The 23,181-nt window shown below is 45.4% G+C and overlaps 1 protein-coding gene across 2 annotated transcripts; it reads right to left on the bottom strand.

The window, feature by feature from the left end:
* Window positions 1–232: 232 nt before the first annotated feature.
* LOC144103835 (NADPH-dependent diflavin oxidoreductase 1-like) lies at window positions 233–18,016 on the bottom strand. Of its 2 annotated transcripts, none has more exons than XM_077636535.1 (5): window positions 17,143–18,016; window positions 16,112–16,334; window positions 15,017–15,328; window positions 3,207–3,521; window positions 233–587 (listed from the first exon to the last, which is right to left on the bottom strand). In XM_077636535.1, the coding sequence occupies exons 1-5, from the start codon at window positions 17,810–17,812 to the stop codon at window positions 362–364; spliced, it is 1,746 nt and encodes a 581-aa protein (XP_077492661.1). In that variant the 5' UTR covers window positions 17,813–18,016; the 3' UTR covers window positions 233–361. The 2 variants fall into 2 exon arrangements, with proteins under 2 accessions (XP_077492661.1, XP_077492662.1); XM_077636536.1 differs by having other exon boundaries at window positions 16,154–16,334; window positions 17,143–17,948.
* Between the last annotated feature and the right edge of the window lie 5,165 nt (window positions 18,017–23,181).

Below are 23,181 nucleotides of genomic sequence, written 5' to 3'. Positions count from 1 at the left end.
GACGTTTTTTTTGTGGCTAAATTCATTGCAGCTCTTTTTGTGGACTGCTCACTCCTGGAGCGCACTTTGGCAAACTTTAGATGCATCATGGTCATCAGTGCGAAAGCATTCCTGCGGAAAAATAAAAGTGCCGATGCCTGTGAGCAATGAAGCTCTCAGATTGCATTCAGCAGATGACGCGGAGGATGTGGCTGACTGCTGTGCGACTGACTGCTGGAACAGCAGAATCCTTTCCACTTCTTTTTCAAGCGCACCACTTGTAGGCACCACTGTGCATCCGGAAAGCGATGCGGCCACACACTCGCGTGTTGCAAGTCATATTGAGCGCGATAGTACCTTACAAGACACAACAGAATGTCTGCTAAGACCAGGCTTCTATTTGGAGTCGTCTAGATTTTTCAAGATTTTTTAACAATTCCTCAGCACTCTCATCAGTAAGGGAGCCAGACTTCTTGACAACAGCCTTGAAGGCATCACGCACGCTGGGCACCATGTCCTTTGCGTTGCCAGCAATGTAGAGCACTCCACCATCGCACAGCAGCTGCCAAACCTTGTCTTCATGCTCCGCAATTTGATGCTGGACGTATCTGAAAAGGCAAGGACTCACTGTTTAACACTTTCAGCCAATTCCACGCACACAAAATGTACGTTTAACAGTGATTCTGTAACATTTTTAGCTGTTCACCTTAACTGGGACGAACAATGAACACAGCAGTAGAGCACAAATGATAACTCAGCGCCTTCCTGAACAACCAGCTCACACTGCAAGAACTCTACACTAGGCAGCAGTTCGGACATGACAGGCTGGTAACATTTTGAGCACTACAGAGGAACTTGGCTAGAGGAAGCAGCGTGAAAAGACGAGGACAAACAAAGAAGTTAAAAGGACAGGCGCCTGACTTTTACTCATTGACAAGGAATATGGTTTCCCAGAACGATGTTAATTTTGACACAGCTTTAACGTTCACGTACTGACTTTGCTTCTCTGTTATTCCTTTTTTTTTTACTAGCTTTGGTTAAAACTGCCTCGCATTTGTTGCTATGATTGAACAGTTCTGACTCAGCTTACTGGTATCCTTTTCTGTTCTGTTATCCTTTTTAGAAATGTTTTGCTTCTGTAATCGTTTACCTTTGACTTTATGATATGTTTTAGTTCGTTAACTTTTACTTTTGACTTTACATTTCGTTTTTGACACTGCTCTGGCTCACACTTTTAATTTTGCCACTTTTCAATGTGGTTTCAATCATGGTTTCAGCTCACCGGGTCTGTTGAGCGTTGAATTCTTGCTGTACATGTGCCAAATATTTGATAGGCTCTTGATAGATGGTGTTTTTATATGAAGATTTCATTCTCTTTTGTGCTGTTAATGGTTTTCTTGTGTCACGTGGGTCCTGGCTTGCATTTATAAACCTGCTTGTTGCTCCCAATAAGTTGTTGGTTTGGTGCCTGTCCTGTTAGCTTCTGTGTTTATCCTTGTCTTTTTGCACTGCTTCCTCTAGCCATGCAACAAGACCAACGAGCCCAAACCACAACACTAGAGGAACATCAGCAGGAAAAACATGGTGCCTCACTATTCCTATTCAAATGTGACTTTAGTGAAAACCAGAGAATCCCACAGTTTCCTGGCATTGTCAATAAAATAAATAATCCTGATGTAAACTAAAAGCTACAATAATATCCCAAAAAGCAATGCCACGCATCTTCCACATAGTAACTAGGCTTAGTATGCAAAAAATGTGAAAGAAACCAAGCTTTGAAGTCATGCATTGTACATGTGAGATAACTAGAGGCAAGCAAACACAGTGGATTCTTGTTTATTCGATTTTAAGGTTTATTCAAACTGGCTGTATAGGCCCGCCAATATCAGGTGCATTAAAAAAGGCTGCCTTCAACTCTTCGACTTCCGATATTTCTAAGAGATTTTGAATTTGAATAGCCGAGAGTCAATTGTACCATCTATTCCAAGACTTACTGTAATAGAAAACGTGAACATCTGTTAAAGAAACTCTGAGGCCTTTGGCTTTCTCGTAAGGGGAGGTGGCAGCAATAGCTGTACTGCAATAAGTACCCCCCTTCCTCTCTCCTTCAAAACTGCCTTCTCCGAAGCCCACCTGTTTCACACATTATCATATAAAGTATATTTTCAAAAGCACCCACAGCTCAGCCTATAAGGGTAGCTTTCTCACTGCTCAGCAGGAAAATGTGACAGTTTTTGGTTATGACGTATATACTACAGTGCAGAGCTAGATGCAGACACCACTTAGTTCTCCAGGGAAAGTTCCGTATACAGCTATGGCTGCAAGAAAATAAACAGAGCATGCAAAGAGCGTAGCCGCACTCCAGCCAGAAAAAAGAAAAAGAAGCATGGTCATCCCACCAGAAAATTAAATTTTAATAACAGCATTAGCTTTACTTTTCAGCAAAATTGAGCACATGCTACAAAAGCTGAAAATTTCAGCCGATGTTAGCATACAACTTGAAAGACCCTATTTTGATACATAGAGCTTTCCACGGGGATAGATATTTCTCTACTGAACTGCCATCTTACAAGCGAAATCATATGAAAAAAAAAAATTAATTGGTAGGCGTTTAACACAGTTGAACTGAGTAGACGTGCGAAAGCAGGTGTTCATTCTTCGATTGGAGGGGGCACTAAAGCTCTGCCTTAAGGGTATGACATAATATCTTGAGAGAGTTAATGCCCATATATGCAGCATAGTTCATTCCCTACTTAACATTCATAGATAGCGGCGAGTCCTCGTAAGACTACCAGTGCAGTGGCGCAGCGGCTGAGAGATGCGCCACTGCACTAGCAGGTGGCTACTTCTATCACGGCCACCAGTAGGGATTGTGCAAGGCATGTTGTTCTTTGTGAAGAACCGCGCGACGCTCCTCCGAACTTACCCGAGTAACTCTGGTTGCTACGCAACGGCACAAGATCGTACATACGAGCGTACGTATGGTCACAAGATTCTTGGTCAGTGTTGTTGAGCGTATGAGTGCTTTCCCACTAAAAGCAACCGCAACAAAGAGAAAGGGTAGGAAAAGTGCAGGAGCCCTTGTGCTCCATTACTGTGCTTTTAACTTCAACTTCAACCAGTTTATTTCAACATCCATAGTTTATTTTCTTGCCATTCCATTAAAGACAATTTGCACAGTACGAAACAAAGGACAACAACTAGCTAAAAGATCTATGGCAACTTACATTTTGTGGTCCTGGTCTCTTGAGAAGGCAGTCACCAAGTCAAGCAGTCCATTGGCCCCAAGCTGTGTCCACTCCTTCTCAAAAAAGAAATCGTTCTTTGCACTGCGACAGCCAAAGAACAGGAGGTTCCTGTTAATCCCCCGTTGGGCACGATCCTGGATTATGCCACAGAATGGGGCACAGCCTGTTCCTGGTCCCACCATGATGGCAGGCACGTCATCAGGGGGCATCCCAAGGCTGCCCTTCCTGGTAGTAACAGTCACGCTTGGCTGCCTGGTGGGCTCGAGGTTGGCCAAGAATCTGGTGCAGAGGCCCCTGAACAGTGAGATAGTTATTAGGCCTCTATGATTTCCATGTGCACTGTAATTTGAATGCCCAAGGCACACTGGTTCCTCCCCATTGACCACTTTTTACTATGGCCCTGTTAAGCCTCAAACTGAGCTTAGCTGGATTTTGGGGCATTAAAATTGTCTCGTCAAAAAAATAATGTTAAAAATCCTTCGTTGTGAAGCTTTCCATGTAATCCATACATGCCTTGTGCCACTGCCCCAGATTTTTGGTTTAAGTAGCCAAGGCAATATCTACCAAAAAATGTGCAACGTCACAGCTTTAAATAAAAAACTAAGAGTTTTTGATATAGACAAGGCAACAAGAAAAGGCAGTCTGTTTCTCACTCTTGGTACTGCAAAGCAAACCAGACCCAAGAGAGGGCCATGTTCTACTGTACAATTCTAATGGTATAAAATCAGAGTGGTGGTTTAAATTGAACACTGCAGAGCCCACTTTCCTAGGATATGCAACTGCTACACAACAGAAGAAAATGTTTTTGCTAATATGAAAGCACAAAAACAGATCGCACATATTTTTTACATATTTAAGGGACACTGAATAAACTCCACACAATTTCTGTTCCTAGTAAAAATCAATTGCTTGGCCCTTTGCAACTATGTTGATGTTTTTCCGGCAGCAAAATATGAATTTATTGCTGCAAAAACTACATTGAAAATTGAACTTTAAAGTGATAGCTGTAAGGCTCCTGCTCAGAAGAAAATGTGGCATCCTGTCAGTGACATCTGGCGTTGAGTTGTGAAACTCTGGATCGCTCGAAAATGTTTGACGTCGCACGTAGAGCAGCAGGATCAAAAATTGATTAAAGCATTACATAAATTGTGATTACAAGGTCTCAATATGACTCAAATGTTACAAAATGAAACTATATAAAGTAAATGAATTGCAATTAAAAGAAAACAGGGGGAATTACAAAGGAATCGAACCCCTGACCCTTGCATTGCAAGCCAGACAAGCTACCCCTAGGCTTAGTTTACGACTTAGTTAAAGCGTGGTTTTATGTTCATGCCGCATAGTCTTTCACATAATGTGGTAGCTTACAAAATGTATGCTAATGAGTATGTGGTTGAGTAGAGGCACTAAGTAAGTAGTGATTAAGCAAGTAGCAAAGTGCTTGTCGGTGAGGGGTGAGTACTTGAATGACTGTATGCTTGTGTCATGTGACAGCTGCTGTGTCATGTGATCTGGTCACATAGGGAGAGCACATGATTGGGTGATCAAGTGGAGCTGCTGACCACGCATTAATGCTATCGCACCATCTGAAAAGCTAGACTCAAGTCACTCCCCCCCCCCATCTTTTTCTTTCATAACTCAACTCAAATTCATGATGTCAATTGAGATTGAAAAAGATTCAGTGATCACCATTGAGAGAATGAATGGCGATGTAGCCCAGCCTTGGAGATCCAAGAGCAAAAAGCAATACTGCTGTCATTGTAGTCTACTTGCAGAAATGGCCCGTGGCAATGATAACAATATTTCATTTTTTGACCCTTTCTAGCATGAAGCAGCTCCATTTTCAGTAGAAGTAGCCTCTCTGTCAGGTACGCCGAAACAGGGGTGGCAGGGGGGCCAGAGACCCCCCCCAAGTAATCTCATGAGAGGGCTCAGCCCCTCCCCCACCTGAATTCTTGCCTTGTTTACATTTTTTCTGCTGTAACCTAACTTACGGCCTCCACGTTCCCATGACGTCCCAGTAGGAAACTACACGTTTAAGACATCCCCAAGTCTCTGGAGCAAGCATGAATTAGAGTGCTAGCCCTCATTTTGAATTTCATAGAACGGCAATTTTAAAGGGACACTGCGGAGAAATTGAAGGTGGTTTGTATCGATAGAATACCAGCTCCTGATCACAAAAACGCCGCTCTTACTGAAAACAAACCTCTTGTAACGCAGAAAAGAGCAAGAACTAAAATACAGGTATCGCCACCACAGGAAAATCTCGCAAGTACAAGCGTGGCGATGTCATAGGACAAGAGACACCACCTTGGAGGAATTTTCCTTCCTACATGGTATCGCAAATCTCAGGCTGACAAAGGAAGGTAGCGTGGTTCAATATTAAAGTAAGTTTTGTTTTAAAACGGATAGTGCACTTTTATCACACAAGGAAGGCAGGCTAAAGACAACCTGAATATTAGAAGCAAAGAAAACTGATGCTTGGTGGCGCTACAGGCGGCCAGGAGAGTTTCGATTTATTATGGCACTTCGCGCCTATGAGCTTTGCGTGCCCCATGGTTTTGTTTTTGACGCGCCTCGATTTACAAGCGCCGAACAGCAGAGGAACTCCAAGTGCCGCTTCAAGTGCTGGTTAACCTTTGAAGGAGCCTGTTAAGGCTTGTCAGATGATCGTCACGGTCGATGAAAAACATGATGGCACGATGGTCGGTGATCGTACAAGGCAGTTCGCAGTATAAAGAGCACTTGTGTCTTCGCACGCTCGCCCGGCGAAACCTTCCCGGCTGTGCCAGTCAACTTCAAACTACTTAATGGAAATCGTTTATTAAAGACGGGAGCCATGGTACAAGGCAGTTAAGGAAAATTGCTGATGACCTAGCTCTGTTAGGCCAGGATATACGTTGCGAAAGCGCGGAGATTTCTGCATCGGAAGAGAGCATTCACTAGATGCGCCTTTATTGGTAAATTTACCCTGAGACGTCGTGGCGGAGCGGTAGCGTCTCCGCCTTACACAGCAAAGGCCCTGGTTCGATTTCGAGCCTCAGCACAGGATTTTTTTTTATTCAGTGAGTGAGCGGGGGTTTCAGTGGCTCCCATAGATGCCGCCATCGAATACATTGGTTAGCGGTTAAGCGCAGGCTCTGTTAAGGCGCGCTTATGCTCCGGCATAATGCGAGCGTGCACGCTGCACGGCGACGTCATGTCGGCCAAAGCGAGACCCACTATACTCCTACTGCGTTTGACCGCCGACGCGTTCGGCGGCTTCGGCGCACTATGACCGCACTGGCGGAGACTTGGAGCATGTCTCTATTTCGCACCGAGTGCGCCAGCCGCCGCTGGCCCGGCCAGACTGATCCGGCTCCGCGGCGAGGTGCGTGTTGACGTAATTCAACAGCTTCGGCAGTTGGGCGGAGCTGTTCTTTTCGAGCTCTTGGCTAATTTAATCCATTCACAGTACACATCTGAAGGCATATGCAAGTTGCCGAGAGAGCCCGATCCAGTGGACCCGTTGGATCTAGCGGAAGCCGCTGAAGCGTCGTGCGCCGGCCTTAGTTTCAAGACGCCAACTTTAAATGCGACCGCCCTTGAGCACCCACCCGTTTATTGTGGCAAAAAAATAAATAACTTGCCCTTCCGCGCCGTTCAAGGAATCACTATCTGTTGGCCCCAAAGCCCCGGCCAGCCTCCGATGGGTGCAACGCGCCAACCTTGTCTTGGCCCCTCGCAACTCCCCCCACTGGGGTTATGACATTTAGTTTGCAACGGCTACTCACTGAGGAAGGGGGAAACGACCCGCCAGCGCCTAACCTAACCGTGCTCCCTCAAAAGCATCGCACGCTCTGTGGGGCTGAGGTAGCTGAAATGCAGGCTGGAGTTTTTGCGAGAACTACGTCGTCGTGTTCGGGAACGGAATCCATCGTAACGCTGGCAAGACGCCGGAGCAAACGTAAACAAAGCGATGTCAGCGACCCCCGATACATGCATTCAACGTGCGGCGGTGGTAGCTTTAATTTCGGCAGCTGCTAGACCGCACCGCTAGCTACCAGAAATCACGCAGTCTGCGTTTACGTCATGTTTCACGTCACTCCGTCCTATGACGTCATAAGAGTTCTCCGTGATGACTTAAGAGTTCTCGAGTTTGAATCGGAGCGGCGGGAAAAACCTTTTCAACTTCGAATCCAAATTTCTTTGAAACAAATGCATCTTTTGCTCCCGGACAGGCAGCAACAAAGCCATGAAATGCCGAACTATCAGAATTTGCTAACGAAAAAAATCTGAGAGAGTCCCTTTAACAATAAAAACACTCTGGCGCAGGTACCAATTCGCAGTAGCAGGAGAAGCAGGGAGCTGGCTTCGCTTTTCCTTTGTTAAAAAGTGGCTAAGTCCATTAACGTATGCGAAGGGAAAGTTTCCGGGAGTCCCATTCAACGTCGTCTTTGTGAGCCGGATGCATCATCACTTAGCGTGGTTGTCACGGATCTCTCCGGAGAACACTCGGACTGAAAGAATGGACCAGGCGACGGGTGTACCCACACAAACGCACATTTAATACACCCTACGTGGCACACACACTAGAACACAAAACTAACAAAACTAACACAAAACACAAAGACTATAAATACACACAACCTGGGCACATTGCTACTAGCGTCTACTACTAGTGTTCTACTATTAGCGGTCGGCGTTCGTGGTCACGGTTGGTTCGGTGTGGCTGCGGCGTTGTATGGATCCAGTAGGCGGCGTCGAGGTGACATTCGCCGTGCTTGGGCTGGCGTCGCTGGCGGCGTTCAACGCGCTTTGGCTGGCGTCGCTGGCTGCGTCGTACAAGCTCCAGGTGCAAGCGCCCGTGGAGATGATGCTGGGGTTGTTGGCGTTGGGGACACCACCCGGATGGGTGGAAACAGCGCTGGAGACACCCCTGGCTGTAGCAGGTGGTAGCGTCCTCTGCTGACTCCCCGGAACAGGCTCAGGCACGGCAGGAAGTCCACGATGCAATGTCATAGAACGCGAGCTCACCGGAGCAGTAGCCAGCGTCGCTCTCTTATAGCCGATGTGTCCCTGACCTGCCGGAGCCTCCGCTTCTCTGCTGTTCCCCCCCCCCCCCCCCCCCCCCCCCGGGGCCTCGCTCTCACTCGCCCTTTTATAGCCTCGGTGTTATACCCCTGTCACACGGGCACGCTAAAGGCACTTTGAACTAATGCTCCTTTACGCTCACAAAGGAGCACTACTTCAAGGGAGTTCGTCCGTGCTACACGGTCGCGGAACGACCTTCGCAAGAATTTTTTAGCGCCCTCATCGGCGAAAAGCGTTATTAAAATTGCAAACCTCACTGCACATGTAAATACAGAAATGTCACATTTTTTTTGGTAAATTAGTTTTATAACCGTATTATGTTAAAGCAACGTAGTTTTAACTGCAATAATGACATGATTTTCCAAGTACAGAGCATAACATCACAGTGCTGGCCACACTGAGCCCAACTCGCTCAGTCTGGCTCAGGCTCAGCTTCGTTCCTCGGTTGTTCCCTTAATCTTATGAATTACTAATCTTATGGAGTGAATTTATAAAATGAAAATTGAACGTTTCTTTTCTAAATTTATTTATGCTGTTAACTCGCTGGGAGAGAGAGTACTCCCTTGAAGCCTCAAAGGACGAACTCGAGCTGCCTTGTTTCGAAGCTCCTTTGAGCTAGGTGTCCTTTGGCGCGTCTGTGTGGCAGCGCGCGTTCGTCCTTAGAGTAATGAAGCATTAGTTCAAAGTACCTTTACAGTGTCCGTGTGACAGGGGTATAAGTCCACGTATGCCTTGTTGTCGTCTTCTTCTCTTCTCCACCAATCATCTCTCTCCACCTCACCAAATGCTTCTCCACCAATCATCTCCCTCCACCTCACCGAATCCTTCTTCTTCCTCTTCTTTATTCTTCGGTTAATTCGTGTCGTCTTCTTCACACCTTTTTCCTTTAAAATTTAATTTAGGCTCCTTAATATATGTGACAGTTGTGCAAGAAAAGGGGGAGACCGGTCTTTGTCGTCGTGAAGTGGCTGGTGGGCTGTTAGGCTGTTCATTGTTCAGGCTAGGGGTACGGACGGGTGAAGGGAGGAAATTGGCGCCACAGTGCGGGGTGAGTCTAACTTGTTCAGCAGAAAATTCTAAGAAAGTTTAGTATGAGCAGAGTCCCTGTATGAGGTAGATTACTCCTGCCGTCAAGGAAGCAAAGCCCGTTTCCTTGCATTTCCTGCCTAACCTCTACTGCGGTGCTACAGGACGTTGACAGCAGTCCCCCCTCTCACGGGGCCATCTTGAAGTCAAATGACTATATTCCAGAAGCTACACAGAAGGGGGAACCCGACTGCACAAAGAATTCGAGTGTCGTCACGGAACGGAAACTTTTGGTTGGAATACAAGCCTTGCGGAAAGCTGACTTACAGATTTTTCCAAATGGTCCATTATTGTATAGTAGTTTGTCGCATCGAGGGAATGTCGTGGAAAAGCACGTTCAGCGAACTCCTCTCCTATTCAAAAATTCAGTCGTAAAGATTGGCGGACGAGGAGGCTTTGCGCATACGCAGAACGTTACTGGAAAAGTAGTGGCTATATATAAAGAAGCGCTTAGGAAGGGCCTTGGGTGTCGACCTTCAGGGAGCTTGGCAGAAGGTTGTACTGTGACCAAAGAAGACCGACACCGTTTGTCAACCTCCGTGGACAGTTCCAGCATTTTTGAGGGCTTATTTAGATATGTACCGCTCTATCTGTGCTTACATTATTATTATTGTTGAGTATGCCTGCTTAATCTTGCTCCTTTTAAAATAGAAATTTGTTAGACATGCAGGTTAAATGCAAGTACTGATAGCGCTACAGGTCATCATTAACCACAGCGGTGGACTAGTATGGAACAGAGAAGCCATGGTGCTTGTTTTCTTTATTGCCTTGGCTCTGTCTTATTTTCAGGCAAATATATTCTTCGTCAAAACACAATTCATATTCCAGCAACATTGTTTTGCAGTGCGTGCTTATCCACAACTGGAAATATTGAGCATAGATATCCCATTTAAAAACCCTTGACAGTCCACATGGCATGGTTCGTGCTTGAGCCATGTTGTGGAGGGGGAATTGAAGCAATCTGAGCAATGTGAAGAAGACCCTCACCCTCACCATTTATTTTGGTCTTTAGAGATGTTAAAGTTTCAATTCAAGACTCAGAAGCAAACCATATAGTCAGATGACTATTAACCACAGCTGAACGGTACGACAAAGCAGTGCTGACGGACGGGCCGGAAGAGGAAACAGACACCAGACACTAGCGCATGTGTATGTCTCCTCTTCCGTCCCATCCGTCAGCGCTGTTTCGTCATACCGTTCAACATAAACCAACCAGCCTGACTCAGCCCTCTCCTTGGACCACTGCTATACACAGACCCTAAGTTGACGTATGTATATGAAACCTTATTTGCCATACAATAAATTTCCGGAATGAAACAAACGCACAGTTCGCATTTAAAATGTGATTAGTCGAATTCTAGGGGAAAAATCCTAACTGCTCAAACTGGTTTTCATTTGGTAAAAGCTGGAATCAACTGGGAATTGTTCCATAAACCAGTCGGGAACCTTCGCACACATCCATGTGAAAGTGGCGGGTTACAGGTGCTTTTTAGTGTGAAGACCCATAAACCTGATGCCCCCCTTCGTACAATTGTAAGTGAAAGGGGAACATGGCAAAATCATGTCAGCAGATTCCTTCAAAAAGTGTTGAATGGCCTCAAGATAAATGATCCATTTTTGGCGAGGAGTTCTATGGATGTAATTAATTTCCTAAAGGAGAACCAAGATGTAAGATACGCCTTTTCGGTTGATGTTGACGACCTTTTCTATTCTGTTCCGCATCAAGAACTGTTTGCTGCTGTCAAGGAATGTATTGACGATAACGGAACCGTTCAATTTCAAAATGTGTCGGGGATGACTGTAGATAACTTTTTAGCGCTTTTAGAATTTTATTTGTGTAGTACGTTTATCGCCTTTGACAAGGAGTTTTATCTGCAAAAGAAGGGGATATGCATTGGGTCATGCGTCGCCCCGGTTTTATGTGATATTTTTTTAGCATGCATTGATCGCCATTTGAACTATCATTTTAAGCAATCTAAGATTGACTGTGTTCGAAAAGTGTTTCGTTATGTGGATGACTTTTTAATTGTTTTAGACAAGCATTGTGCCATTCCCAATGAGGATACGCTTATGAGTGTACTGCATGACTTCAAAAAGCATGGAAGGGGGCTCACTTTCACGTATGAGCTCCCGGTTGAAAACAGCCTGCAGTTCTTGGATGTGAGATTAAGGTTTATGAATAAGCACGTGTGCTGGTCTTACTTGCCCAGAGCACAAAAAGAACTTTTGCCTTATAGTTCATCCCATTCAAAGATTGTGAAGAGAGGGATCGCAAAACTCTGCTTAGAATCTGCACTCTTAAAATCCTGTGTGCATGATATGCAAGATAGTTTTGAGAACCAATTGGCTAGGCTTGAGGCCGCCGGCTTCCCTGACTCGGTAGTAGTCGCTGTTGCAGAAGCGTTATTGAAGAAGTTGAAGCCCGGAACTCGGAAGGAGGCAATAACACCCCCGCGGGCTAAAGTAAAACCTGCAGTGATGCCCTACGTGCACAAACTATCTCATGGCCTCAAAAAGGTGGCAAACCGGCACAATGTGCCGTTGGTCTTTTCAGCCCCTCGGAAGCTAGGCCAGTTGGCCCGACGCATCACAGGTGATGACAAGAAACCTGGGTGTAAAAAGAGGCACGGGAACCGCTTTGCGGAATGCGCCACAGGCGTTGTGTACGAAATTCCCTTGACGTGTGGCAAGTCCTACACAGGGCAAACGGGGCGCTGCGTCAACGACCGTCTCAGGGAACACGAAAGAGATTTAAGGAATAGGGAAGGTGCTAACCTTGTTGAGCACTGCGCAACTTGCAAAGATTGCACACCGATGTTTTCGGCAGTGAGGATTCTAAGCAGAAGCAAATTAAAAACAACCCGTGAAACGATAGAGGCATACTATATTAAAAAAGCTGGGTCAGAGTGTGTCAGCGATACCTCAGTCATTCTGTATAATACAGAAAAGGCGTTCCTGTCAAAGTTTCTGCGATAAAGATATGATGAGATTGTTTTTCCTATTTTTTTTCCCTTTTTTTGGTTCTTTTACGGTGTGCGCCTGCGCTGGTCTGAGAGTATTTAAGCTGTGTGTGCGACTCTGAATAAACAGTTGTAAGTCAGCGCTGTGTTCGTCCCTGTTCGTCCTTCTTCTTTTCTGTCTTCTGTCTTCTTTTCCTTGGCTAAAAACGTGCCGTTGCGCTGAAGAACTATGAACTTCAATCAACAATACCAACTAGCCCAAGAACTAACTCTACTGAAACCCATGTATATAGATTATTTAAATCTGAAAGGATGGTATTATGACTCAAAGTGCGCATGGGCTATAAGAGAAGCCATAGTGAAGGACTCCGTATTAATCCTGGTCAAATGGGTACAATGTGAGCGTACAACACACAGCCCATGAGCGCTTTTGCAGTTGCTCTCCTCCGAGATGTGGCCACCATGGCCGGGACTCGATCCAACATCCTTGGGCTCAGCAGCCTAACACCATAGCTAGCGAAACCACCGAGTAGGGACATGAAAATGTGAGGTTATCTCATACATCATAATCAGGTATCCTCAATGCACATACTATACCATATGCCACAGCGATAATTTTTTTTCAGTTAACATGCAGCACTGCATCGGTGCCCACGTTGTGCCGGCTCATCTGCGTACCAAATCCAACAACTGCAACCAGCAGCTGTGACGCTGTGACCAAGTGGTGGTTCACAAAGACAGCTCGCCGAAAACCGCGCCGTCTGCTGCAAAGCAAGAGACAGAGTGGGCCAGTACCGCTTCCTCCCTGCACAGGACGCGAGTCAGCTGAGAGTGGATCAAGGCCAAGTATCTTACTGCTGCTTTGCCTGACACGATGGACCGTTAGAGTCAAGTCGATGCAAAGATTCGTTGAGAATTACACCAGTGTCCAAGAGACACTGAAGGAGCTCTTGCAGACACCAGGTTAAGTGACCAAAAGCAGCAAGGCTACATTTAGAGGTTACGATCTGCTTTTGCAGAAATTTGAAACATTGTTAGGTATCCACATTTCCGTAGCCATCTTGGGCCTTGTGATGAATTAGCAAGGGCTCTCCAGAGCTCAACATATTGCGCAGCAGGTGCAAAAAAGGCAGCATAGGCTCTCTGCGAGGCGATCTCCCAGTTGCGCTCTGAAACTGCGTTTGAGAAGCTGTGGCAGCACACGAGCACAACAGCAGCGCACCTAGGCCTGAAGGAACCTCGTATGTCAAGGCCGACAAAGCCTCCTGTGAGATACGAGACGACTGATAGACCTGTTCAGCCAGTTGCATTTGACGTTAAGGCCACGCTGCGCAAGGAGTATTTCGCTAATGCCGACCGAATCATAAGTGAAACAAAACAGCGTTTTGAGCAGCCGGGCATGAAACAGCTCGTAAAACTATAAGACATCTTAACCAGCGCCGCTGGAGGCAGTCGGCATACAGCAAATGCACTAGAGGCGACTTTGGGAGTGCATGCAGTCTATTATGACTTGTGCAGACTCTCGGCGCAGTTTATGCTATTATCAACTCTTCTAAGCGGTGCTGATTCTACCACAACTCTGAGCAGTTTGGAGATCCTACAAAGGGAATCGCAAGACATTCGTGAGTTGATGGTTCAGGTCGTGAGGTATGTTCAGCTTCTGTTTTCCAAACCAGCATCGGTCGCTTCTGGGGAACGCTCTTTTAGTGCTCTGTGCAGAATCAAAACATAATTGCGCAACCGAGCGACTCAAAAGAGGTTATCGCACTTTTGATTTTGCGTATACACAAAGAAAGAATGGCGCTCCTAAGTTTAGACGACGTCATCAGGAAGTTTGTGAGCAGAACAGCAGAGCGAGCAGCAACTTTTGGACCTGCCTAAGCCCCTAGAAAGATCACATCTGTCCGAAATGTCTGCTGCTTGCGTGCATTATTGGTAACTGTATACATGTACTGTAGCGCATTTGCTTGTATTGAGGTATTTAAACTGTTGTTTTATGTTATGGTTTTGTTCATGCACAAATGCCTGTAAATTTTTGAAATGTAAATAAATATGTGCGCACTGAAAATTCATTTTGCAATTTTTTTTCTTGTTAATGCTTGTATAGTATGCGCCATCCAGCGATCAAAGAAACACTGCATAAGGAAATAATTTTTCTCATGCAGGTAATTGTTCTCTCTCGATTGTAATATATGAAAAACCTTGATACATAAACAAAAAAGTAAAAAAGCTTGTTTGAGCCTCCACCACTGAAAATATACTTCCGGCGTCCCTGCTCTCCGTCATTAAAACACAGTAACCTATCGATAAAGGACATTGTCCACCTGTCCTCAGCAGCCTTTAAAGAAGCCACTGCTACAGTTTGTCCTGTCACGTTTTTGTTTTGTATGTTAGAAGGCTTACTTGAAGGCTATGAAGGGAACTCATGCACAACCGAAAACCGCATCCCCTCATCCAAAGTGCAGAGCTTCAAATAAACTCATGGCCTGCATTCCTGGGCCTTGCAATGCTTTTGTTCCAGCCGTGAGCCCTTTTTACACACAGCGTATGCATGCTCCACCATGCAACTGTAGGCGCGCACGAGTGCAAAGGAAGCTTTTACTTGCATTGCCAGCCACTCATGTCTAGCAATGACTCAAAGGGCACTCTTATTCCATCTGTTCACATTACCTGCGTGGCTTCTTCAGTTTGGTACGGAAGTTCACAATGGCTGCCAGAATGTGGATTTGGCCCGGGTGGCAGCGCAACGAGTTCGCAATTGAGAAGTAGCGTGGACGGATGGGTGGAATCAAATCGAAGAGGTAGGCTAGTGGCACATTAGCTGTGGTATGAGGGAAGTCAGTAAACACCTCCAACACAGTTCGTCGTGGCCTGATGGCATATTCCACAAGGTCTTCCTGACCGCCAGTGGTGCTGAACTCTCGAAGGCGCTCCTTCTCGAGGTCACTGCCACCAAAGTGCCAGAAGAGCTCAAAAAAGGACCTAGGCAAGAGGTAAGGGACAAAGAAACGGTCTGGAATATTAAAATACTATACATTATGGTGCTTGTAAATGGTTTGCAAATGAATTCAGTCAAGGGCTGCTGTTTTGCAGTTAAACACAAGTTAAAGAAATTTCATTATGCAAACTTGAGAGCTTTAAGACTGTCCAAATATTCTGACAGATGTTAAAGCATAAATTTGCACCTCTGGTTGAATTAGTGCACTAAAACAAAGACTACTTTGAAATAGGACTATATATCACATATAAGCTTATCTCCTTTATTATCTGGAGTGCAGTGAACTCTGTACAAAACTGTGTGCTAAATATGCATTCAGTCTGGATTCCCGAAAAACCAGTGTGGAAAAGGCCTCATGAAATTAAACACCTTTCACTTCACAAGTGCATTTACCATGTATGTTTATTTATAAATGAAGCATGTTGGCAGCAGTCTTCAGTTAATGCAAGAAATATACTCTTCTCAATCTGCACTTTTTTTGTACATCTGTCACAGCAAGGGGAGAAATTCACAAGCTGGCATGCAGGGTTCCTAGCAAAATGCATGAATATAGTGGCAACAGGTTGTCAGTTTACTTCTTTAGCAGCACGAGCATCACTCCCCCCAAACAATGGCGTGTGAACCCTCCTGCCTCCAAAGGTGCCACCTTGCCACCCCCCCCCCCGGCCCCCTAGGCAGGGGACAGCCCAGCCACCCTCCTCAGTGTCTCTAGCATGTGCACGTTAAGGTAGTAAACAAGTATACTAGAACAAAAGGTAGGGTCTCACCTCTTTGGAATATATGTGAGGTCGAAGTACTTTCGCACACACCTGTCAAGTGAAAATGGTGCTGCTAAGAAATGTGGCAATGGCGCGCCCTCTTCCATTGGTGCAACTGAAATGTGCATGTCAGCCTTCAAACTGAACAGCCTGAAAAACTCATAGATATCTTCTTCACAATTCTCTGGGTAGACAACCACCACATCACCAGGCTCGAAGGTCATCCCAGAACCTATGAGGCAATGAAAAACAAGAAAATGATCAAACTCTGCTACTCACTACACAGTGAATGCCAAAAAAACTGCGCGAGGTTGACGGGACAAGAGGTAGCACAAAGACGCACACACAAAACACACACGTGTTTTTCTGTGCTTTGTGCCTCTTCTTGTCCCGTCGTCTTTGCGCAGTTTCTTTGGCATTCACTATAAACCGACTAGCCCAACATCGTCTTACTTCACTACACAACCCTTTTAACTAAACATCCTCGGAAAGTGTTAGCCATCAACCCCTTAGTTGCCCACTATACTGAGGGCAGTCTTTATAAAGTGAGCTAATCACAAGCCACTGTACAATTTTTCGTCTAATGACAAGTTCAACTCATTCCGAATTTCTCACATCTGACTTCACAGTGCATGAGCAACTCTGCATGTCAAAGTAGCTCTGCTAACACAGTTGAAAGCTGTAAACAAACGGAAGCATTTCAGGCCAAGCCACAAATAATAACAAAATCAAGTTGCAGAACGCAAAGGTGTTCATAAATAACCTCACGTAAAGCTTTCTGTAACAAGCTGTCATATTAGTGATTCCTTATCTGCTCTGAAAATTTTTATGGAAGTTAAATATGCTCCACCTCATGCTTTCAATTCATTAACGATAAGAGATTTAACATAATGCCTGCTTAACTAGTGTTATCATCACATAGTTTACTGCTCAGGGTATCAGCCTCATTTTTTCTTTGCTTCAGACTGTGAAGACGCCTCATGGGATTCCTCTCAAAAATAAAACCGCCAGTAGGAAAGGACAGTAAGAAAAAAACCAACCTTCAATATTCAGTTTAATCAGTCGCACGTCCTGAAAGTGGTCGGGGCTGGTAACACGCTGATTGCAAACCACAGTGGCGTTGAACAACTTCTCACTGCTAGGACGAGGAGTGACTACAGAAGCCGTGTCGCAGTTGACTGCGTACTTCGGCGCCGGTAGGATTTCTTCACTGACAGGCAGGCACCCGTTGGGAAGCGGGTACAGGTCCATAACAATCTTCCAGAATTCTACCAGCCACGGATCCAGCATTCCGTCTACTCCAAGTTCGTGTTGCTCATCGGCATACAGAGGGTCCAGCAAGCACTGGGCGCCTAATTGACCCAGACGTCTATACAGGCGTTTCGCAGTGAAATTGAACTTCAAGTACGACGAGTCCCCCAGCCCGATCACACATTGTCTCATTGCCTGCAGCGAATTCAGTGGCAGGCTCTTTCGCAGCAAAAACGACCAGAAACACTTCATATTGTCGGGCTCCTCGCCTTGCCCTGTAGTAGCGCAGACGAACACAACTAACTTTTCCTTGATTAGCTCGGTAACCGGATAATCGTCCATAGCCAAGACAGAGACGCTAAATCTGTACCGTCTCGCTTGCCTACCGATTCTTTCGGCGACATCCCGAGCGGTGCCCGTCTGGCTTCCGTACAAGACCAGAAAACGCCGACCAAGCATGTCTGCAATATTTTCTTTCACACAGAGATTTTCAGCCAAACGTTCGACCTATAAACGTGCCAACGACGACAGCTCACAAAGTGAAAGATTGCACAGTGAAAAATATTGCCTCACACGAAAAACAGGCATGCCCAGCGCATCTAGTTCACACTAGCACACCGAAGCTGCAGGCACCGCTACTACTTCAAACACGCGCTTTGACTAGTGGACTCCAATATGCCGCAGTTTCGAATAAACGTGTTTCCAAAATAACAGTGCACCAAAAAAATATTACTAAATAATTTTAATAAATTATATGTTCTTTTTATGAGACACAAAGTTTTATTTTCGAAGTTAGGCGTTTTATAAATTTTGTGAACAACAAAAAAAAAACGGGCCTCTTCGATTTTCCACGCTCGGGCAGCCCGCTGGCTGCCAGCAAGTTAGCCCATTACCCCCTGTTCAGGGGTAATGGTTAGCCCCTGACAGGAATTCGCGTCATGGTCACTTGAACTGGCAGCCATCGAAAACCTTAAGGTCCGTTCGATTCGCCTGCACTCCCTAAAGTCACTGGAAATCAGAGTTCCAGTGACTTTAGCACTCCCTGCACCAGTTCTGTAAAGTTCCGCAGCGGTACCGCGAGCGTGCAGCGCCAGTTCCAGCAGTTCAAGTGCTGCCTACTTCCAAAACGAATGGTCGAGTGCAGGCCTTGTCGTCTGCTAGCCTTGGCGTCGCCACCAAATTGCAGCCAGCAACGTGGCGCCCAAATCAGCGGCCGCCAACATCGAACCGCGTGAAGAATTTTCAAACAGCACATCGCAGCGAAGTGTTGCCATGAATCAGCCTCGATGCAACCTCGCGGCAGCTAACGCAAACGCACGTGTGTTCTTTTACTGAACCCGACTGAGGTGTGCGCGCGCCGACTTGCATGCACGGTTGTTGCAACGTGCATCATGCGCTGCATGCGCGTGTTTACTATTAACTAGAGGGAAAGCATCATGGGGCGATGAGCTACTTGATGCTGGACAGTAGGTTTTTTATCAGGAACACAGAGTGGCGTTACTAAGCTGTTACATTCCGTATGTACGGCGCGCTTCGCGCGCAAACGACTTCGGCGTAAAAATAGTGTGCAAAATCTATAGTAGCGGAAACGCAACAGCACAGTCCTGCATGTTTGTAAACAAACTAGGTGGCGCTGCAGTCGCTAGCGAGCTCGTGAGAGGCAAAAAGGTCGGGGAGTGGCGTCGCGGATAGGTGTTGAGCGCGGGTTTTCAAGGCTTGTAGGCGCGTTTCCAGTTTCTGCGAATCATAGCAATGGTCGATGCTTCCAACTTAGTAATTTGTTGAAGTACACGAGCCCGCGTTGGCCACGTGCGGCCTATAAAGAGAAATAGTTTGCCACTGTATTGTATATATGGTTTGTAGTAAACATGTAGAAAGCGTTCCTGCCATTTATTTATGCGCTATAGGCATTGAATAAAACAAGTTTTGACACTCTGCACTAGCCGGAATGATTTTACTTCGGGACAGTAGTGAGAGGAAGTGCTGGCCTTGTTTCGGCGGAGCAGACATGCCCTCATCGTCTGCTGACATACGGACGTATACGTGTCGCGCTGTGCGAAAAGTGGGGACCTGCAGCGTCGTGTCCCTGATCTCCTGTCTCGCTTAGCGCCGTTTTTAGCCGCATGACCACGCACCAGCCAGGCCGACTTGTCATCTTGTTAAGCTAGTCGATTTGGTGAAAATTTTTGATTTCTAGAATTATTTTCTTTCCTAGCCCTGAAGTCTATAGTTTCGTGACGAAAAATTATAGCAAAATATTGAATACAAATTTATAAATTACGCTTTTTAGAAGTGTGGTCGTCAAAAATTGTGAGGTAATATCTTTGATTTCAGTGCCGCATTTCTTTAACCAAAACGAAAGCGAAGATGCCATAAACGAGGGAATAAACTTTAAGGTTCGTTTTGTGACCTCTCACATTTTCTGCGACTGGTTCACTCACCTTCGTAATTCGCATGAAAATCAAATGATTCCATTTGTCGCAAACTATTCGTGAGACGTTGAGGAGCGTAATAAATCTCTCGATTTTTTTTTCACTACACGTGCAGTACTGTGTTAGTTATTTCTTGTAAGAAACGTTTTCATGTAACTACGCATGCATAAGTACTGATCATATAGAAAAAGAACTAATCGCGTCATCGTACAGAACAGGGCTTTATGTACATGCTGGCATAAAAAAACTGCGCACTATCTACTCAATTATTTGAGACCTTGGGGGGACTTGACGACGGTGTTAATTATAATTACCCAGAACTGCACCAGGTATAGCTATAATTAAAAGGAATTACTGAATCTAGCGTAGGAATTTCATATTTGCACAAAGTTTAGTTACATTTCGCATGCATGAATAACGAAAACACTTTTCATTGCCGCGTCCCCTCTCAATCTCGCCACGTGTCTGTTAGTAGCACGCCTGCGGCTGCTTCTTTCCAAACAAGCTTCGCGATCATGTACTACCTCATGAAACATGACACATGCATGATGCAATGAAAAAGCATGTGGCGTTTAGCACACTTAAGGTACGCTATTCTAAGCACACCAACGCGACCGCGCAAGAATGACACAACTTACCGGACTTCTTTCTACTCGAATTAAATAATTACGTCGTCATATCAAGAAACAGTTTCAAGTAAATATTAAATGTCATAAAACGCGCCATTAAAACATGGTGTGCTATTAACAAAAAAACGCATTCCTTGGGGGCGAGTGAACCTGTCGGCGCCCCGTGCACTCCGGCTCAAGGTGATAAGTACGTGTGCAGCTGCATATGTCTTTTTTTTTCCTTGAGCAATTATCAGCCTACTATCCTGAAGTTCAGGTGAATGAACGCAGTAACTTGCATGCTATTAAGTGCATTGAGCGGCAGTGCCTATCGACTCCCAGACTTCGCGCTTTACTACCGTGGCCCAATACCTGTTAGCCAGTTTCCGAATGCGGCATTTATGCGCGAGAAACCTATCGAGGCTAATTTAATATTTTTTATGCTACTACGCGGATCCAGCAGTGACGCAGCTGGTCAATACATGCTGCTTCTGCAGTGCACAGGCTTGAAGCAGCCGCCGGTAGCTGCGGCAGCTACGGTAGGCACGGGCACGGGCAAGCGGAACCTGTTTTGCCTTCCATGCGAAAGTCGCTGCTAACGTCAGCGCCACCGCATCTTCGTGACGTCGCGGGGTGAAGGCGGTCCATAAAAGGTTTTTGTTTTCCGAAATGTTGTGAAAAAACCTTTTAAAATGTTGAAGGCACAACATTTTTTTAAAAGCTTATTTCTTTTTAAAAAATGCGCCTCTTAAGCACAAAATATTGGCTTTTGTGATCTGCAATGCTTGGCCAATAGGATAGCAAGGATGCAAATTCCCATATACGGGGCGCCAGCTTTCCCTCTAGTTAATTACGTTTGAAAAGCTTACGGCGTACGCCTTGTTTTCCGAGTGCTGAAATGAACTTAGAGCTGTAGTACAAGTAGATCCTGGTTCGGGTGCACGCGTGTGTAGTGAGTTTGAGAACTGCCGTGAGTGCGACGTGACGAAATGAACTTACCAACTTCGAGCTCTGCAGCGAGTCGCATTCGTTGCAGCGGTTGCAGTGATCGAGAGCACAAGTCGTCGTGCTGCGGCGTATCCATCACCGATATCGATCGTAGTTCGTGTGTACTGTATTATACAACCGCCGTGAGTGCGACGAGACCATTCTGCGTATGCGAAACGACCTCGGCTGCACAGCCTTTGGGCTGTTTTCTGCCCGGACTACAGAAGCATCGCCAGCATTCTGCGGCATTGTGCTCCGTAAAGTGCAATTTGCGACTATGAGTGGCCGGATTACGATGCAGACGGCACTGTGAGATCTGTGGGAAAACATCGGTGTGCATAGCAGCTCTCACATATGGAGCGTCTTTTTTTATTTTTTCCTGCTGGCTGCGCGGGCCGATATCTGTAGTAAATATTTGCGTAACAAATTGAATGAATCCAGCTTCCCCTGCATGTGATCATGGTCTGAGCCAAAGCATTAGTGTTAAGTTTGGGTTGTAACATGTTATGGCCTGATCACGAAGGCTTATGTACGAACAAAAACCATTGTCGCAACTCGTTCACCGGTGTTTCACTATTGAGCAAGTGTGAAATATGTGCCAACTATTGCAGCTCTTTTTCATGAGCATTCCATTTTATCTGATGCAAAAAAAAAAAGAATAAAGACCACAGCAGGTGTTTAAGCTTCTCAAATCAAGCAACCAATGTACAATTGTGCCGTGTTAATATTAACACTTTTGTTCTGGATCAGAACTGTACATACAGAATTTTCCATAACAGCAAATCATGGTTAAAAATTAAAATTATTTTGAGTAAACTGCTTTGATTACAATGCATTTTTCGCTTAGCAGCGTGCAGTAAAGTTGCATTTTAGACAAATGCTTGCAATATTAAGTGCATCATCGTGGTTACCCCGACCATTGGTAAAATGCAGCGATCTTGAAGTGCTCCATGAGCCATGACATTCGGCATAGAAACTGTACTCTTTGAATCAGCACCTGATCCCATATTTGTTTTCACTACACTTCTGTCGCCGAGGTGCTCAACAGCTCGGCTTTATTGGTGTCGAACAATTGTTAACTAGAGCTTCCTAAGTAAGCTGCACCAGCTTATGTGAGACATTCTCGAAGCCTTTAGAAATATGTCATCAATGCACATGCACACATGCTTCTGCTGCATTTGTTTACCTGCAACTGCCTGCAATGAACATTATTTGCATCCTGGATAAAGGCGATTGCGTGCCTATGAGAATGTGTTTGTCAGATATGTTGAATGCTTCCTAGATTTCCTTAGTCTTCTTTGCATTTGCTGCATTCCTTAATTTGTTTACTTGAATGCAGATGCCTGTTTGCACCTTCCACAATGCCCAGCTATAGGTTTCTTGGGACACATCTGTTCACATTTGTCGTATAGTTGTGACGGGGTCATATTTGTGCATATTGCCAAACCGCGTTAACAAGGTTTACTTGGGTTTTTCAAAATGTGTTAAGCGCTATTACACCGTGGTTCACTCTGAAATGTTGACGTTGCGCCATTTCTGAAAGTCCTACAGTGCCGGTGCAGCCATCGACCTGTCGAGGCTGAGATATCACATATAAATTCAACCCATTTCCTTACTGCTTGAATTGTATTTGAAGATACCCTGCTTTACACCTGTGCCGAGTTCTCCCCATGGCTGGCATGCTTTAACTCGAGCAGTTTTTTTCTTCTTGCTGTGTACTCTGTTAAAAAAAAAACCATTAAATTTAGTATTGCAAGTAAACATCTGCGAGGTTATAACAAAAACGTTATACAGTCAGCGA

The sequence above is a fragment of the Amblyomma americanum genome, chromosome 9 (genome assembly GCF_052857255.1).
Source record: "Amblyomma americanum isolate KBUSLIRL-KWMA chromosome 9, ASM5285725v1, whole genome shotgun sequence".
In the NCBI taxonomy this organism is placed as follows: domain Eukaryota; kingdom Metazoa; phylum Arthropoda; class Arachnida; order Ixodida; family Ixodidae; genus Amblyomma; species Amblyomma americanum.
This window is presented reverse-complemented; position numbering and strand designations above follow the sequence as displayed.